The sequence below is a fragment of the Morus notabilis genome, unplaced genomic scaffold, assembly GCF_000414095.1.
Source record: "Morus notabilis unplaced genomic scaffold, ASM41409v2 Scaffold6059, whole genome shotgun sequence".
Classification (NCBI taxonomy): Eukaryota; Viridiplantae; Streptophyta; class Magnoliopsida; order Rosales; family Moraceae; genus Morus; species Morus notabilis.
In genome coordinates this window covers 1-2,890 of record NW_010359832.1, presented here as the reverse complement: position 1 = coordinate 2,890, position 2,890 = coordinate 1, and the positions used below count along the sequence as shown (strand labels likewise).

Below are 2,890 nucleotides of genomic sequence, written 5' to 3'. Positions count from 1 at the left end.
ATATCCCATCACAAAACCAAACCAGATAACTTACCACAATACGAATTGTAATAGAAACAGCGTAAATCTGCAACAAGGAATAAAACATTAACATGAGTGGTAAAGTACTAAATAATAAACATTTTAAGAGATTGTTTTATAAGAATTTACTCAACTGTGTAATTTTTCATTCTCTGGAATATTGCACGGCTTGTTAGTACGGCACTTATGATAACACTCAAGCCAGGTTCTGTCAAGACAATATCAGAAGCACTACGAGCTGCATCAGTTGCATCAGCAACAGCTATTCCGATATCAGCCTTTTTAAGAGCAGGAGCATCATTCACCCCATCACCAGTCATTCCACATATATGCTTTCTGGCTTGCAGTCGTTTCACAATTTCGTATTTGTGCTCTGCAACACAACAAGGCCAGTCAAATCAACCCCGAAAAAACTTAAAAAGCATGTGCACGAAATATCCCTCGAAAAGGGTACAAGTATATGCATATATCAGTACATCCTCAAAAATGTCATATACCACTGCAAGTTAAGCTAATAGGCTTTTATTCTATTATAGTACCAGGAAAAACTCCTGCAAATCCATCAGCCTTTTCGATCAGCTCATCAACTGGCAAAGTAGCGATGGACTCATCCTTCTGTTGTCCTAATAAAGCGGAGGAAGGATACATGTTGGTTCCCATTCCCAGGCGGCGTCCTGTCTCCTTCGCTATTGCTAGTTGATCACCTAATGGACATCGAAAATGGTCAAGCAGACAACAGATTACACTTATGGGAAATGCCATCACCCTCTCAATATCACTTTCTTTGGTTGACACTTATGGGGAACATACCTGTGATCATTTTAACACTTACTCCGAGATTTAACGCCCTTCGAATTGTCTCTGCGCTATCATGTCTAGGTGGATCAAATAGAGGCATGACGCCAACAAATAGCCAAGGCCCTCCTGGGCTCTCCTTCCTACCTTCTGGAACTTCCTGCGGAAGTCCATGTTAACAAGAACACAAATTCTTTATCAGTCAATATATTTTGCAATATAACCCATTACTTGAAATGAGAACTGTATTATTACCTGGTAAGCTACTGCAAGGGATCGTAATCCTCGCTCTGCAAACTTGTCAATTATAGCATGAACTCTACGTTCTATCTCGGCTTTATTGCTTGCAAGATTCAAAATCTAGCAGCAAAACAACATAATTAATTATTATGAGTAGCATTAGAATTTGGAACAAAAAGGATTTATCTCGGCTTTATTGCTTGCAAGATTCAAAATCTAGCAGCAAAACAACAGAATTAATTATTATGATTAGCATTAGAATTTGGAACAAAAAGGATAGCGAAACTGAAGCTAATATCATACCTGCTCAGGTGCACCTTTGCTTACACGGTGCATTTTCCCTTCACTGTGAATGTATGTCAAAGCTGTTCGCTTATCGGTCGGGTTGAATGGAAGGAAATGCACCTCTTGGATACCGGCTCGCGCCTATTTTGTAACCAGAAGATTAAATACATAACGGAAACAATCAACAATATCAAAGAAAGTCATTCATCATTGCAAGTACATACCTCCTTTGGATCAGCCAACATTCCCACAATGGCAGCATCTATTGCATCTTGATTCTCCAAACGGGAGGCTCGAGCTGCCATCAGAACGACGGTATCCACATCTACTCTTTTCGCAAAGACCTGGGCAAATAACCAAGGAAAGGAGTTGGAATAGCGATCGGACTTGCAAACGGATATGAAAGAGACAAGAGACAAATATTTCTAACCAACCTCTATAAGATTTTTATCAACTGAAAGTTTGTTCAATGTTAGAGTTCCAGTTTTGTCACTGCAAAGAACATCCATTCCAGCCATTTCTTCTATGGCCGTCATTCTTTTAGTGATAGCTCCCTGCAAGAGTTATATTTTAAGATACACATATCTTCTAAAACTCATTAAACTGAGACCAACAATTTGGCTAAAACATGGCAATTTCCATCATAACCAACCTGCTGAGACAAGCGATGGGAACCGATCGCCATTGTCACAGACAAAACTGTGGGCATAGCAATGGGGATTCCTCCAATGAGAAGAACCAACAGATTGTCAATCCCGGGGCGGTATGGCCGGTGTTGAATTGGGTACATGACAATAACCTCTATGATCATCCCCACGGCAATGGAACAAATGCAGAAATTCCCAATAGCAGTCAAGACCTGTTCAGCCAAAACAAAAAGGGTAATACAAATTACAAAGTACTATGGATTGAAAGTGGCAAAATATTGTTTCTACCAATATACAAAATTCAGTATGAGTTCCATTTTTACCTTTTGAAAGTGACCTTGTTGGTTGGTGGAGTCCACGAGGTGAGCTGCCTTGCCAAAGAAGGTATGAACACCAGTGGCAATAACTACTGCTTCAATCTCTCCTTGTTTGCATGTTGAACCTGAATAAACACTACCACCGGGACCCTTTGTAACTGGAAGGGACTCACCAGTAAGGGCAGACTGCCAAAGAAAAAAAAAAGATTACTTGTGTAGACATGTAGATTATTACACAAGGAAAATGATACTCATCACGAAAAAGAAATTCATGATACTTATGAGAAAATTATGCGTATCATTCGTCTCAGCATAAGTATTAAAGCACCTGGTCAATTTTCAATGGATCACCCTCAAGGAGACGAGCATCTGCAGGAATAATGTCCCCTAACTTAATGCTGATTATATCACCAGGTACAAGAATGGACGAGTCTTCTTCAATCCACTTCCCATCTCGAAGGACCTGAATACACACACACACACACACACACACACACACACACATATAATCATATGATTATGGGTAATTATTGTTAAAAAAAATTAAATAGTATTTAGTAAGGTTACAAAGTGAGGTGATTATTT

The 2,890-nt window shown here is 39.4% G+C and overlaps 1 protein-coding gene across 1 annotated transcript; it reads right to left on the bottom strand.

Moving 5' to 3' along the window:
• Positions 1 to 22: 22 nt before the first annotated feature.
• Positions 23 to 2,768, bottom strand: LOC112091054 (plasma membrane ATPase 1-like; the record flags this gene model as incomplete). Its single annotated transcript, XM_024163786.1, has 11 exons — positions 23 to 67; positions 156 to 394; positions 561 to 725; positions 832 to 976; positions 1,072 to 1,176; positions 1,360 to 1,482; positions 1,566 to 1,685; positions 1,776 to 1,895; positions 1,994 to 2,200; positions 2,312 to 2,491; positions 2,634 to 2,768. Coding segments are annotated over 11 exons (1,584 nt in total), but the record flags the coding sequence as incomplete, so codon positions are not given.
• Between the last annotated feature and the right edge of the window lie 122 nt (positions 2,769 to 2,890).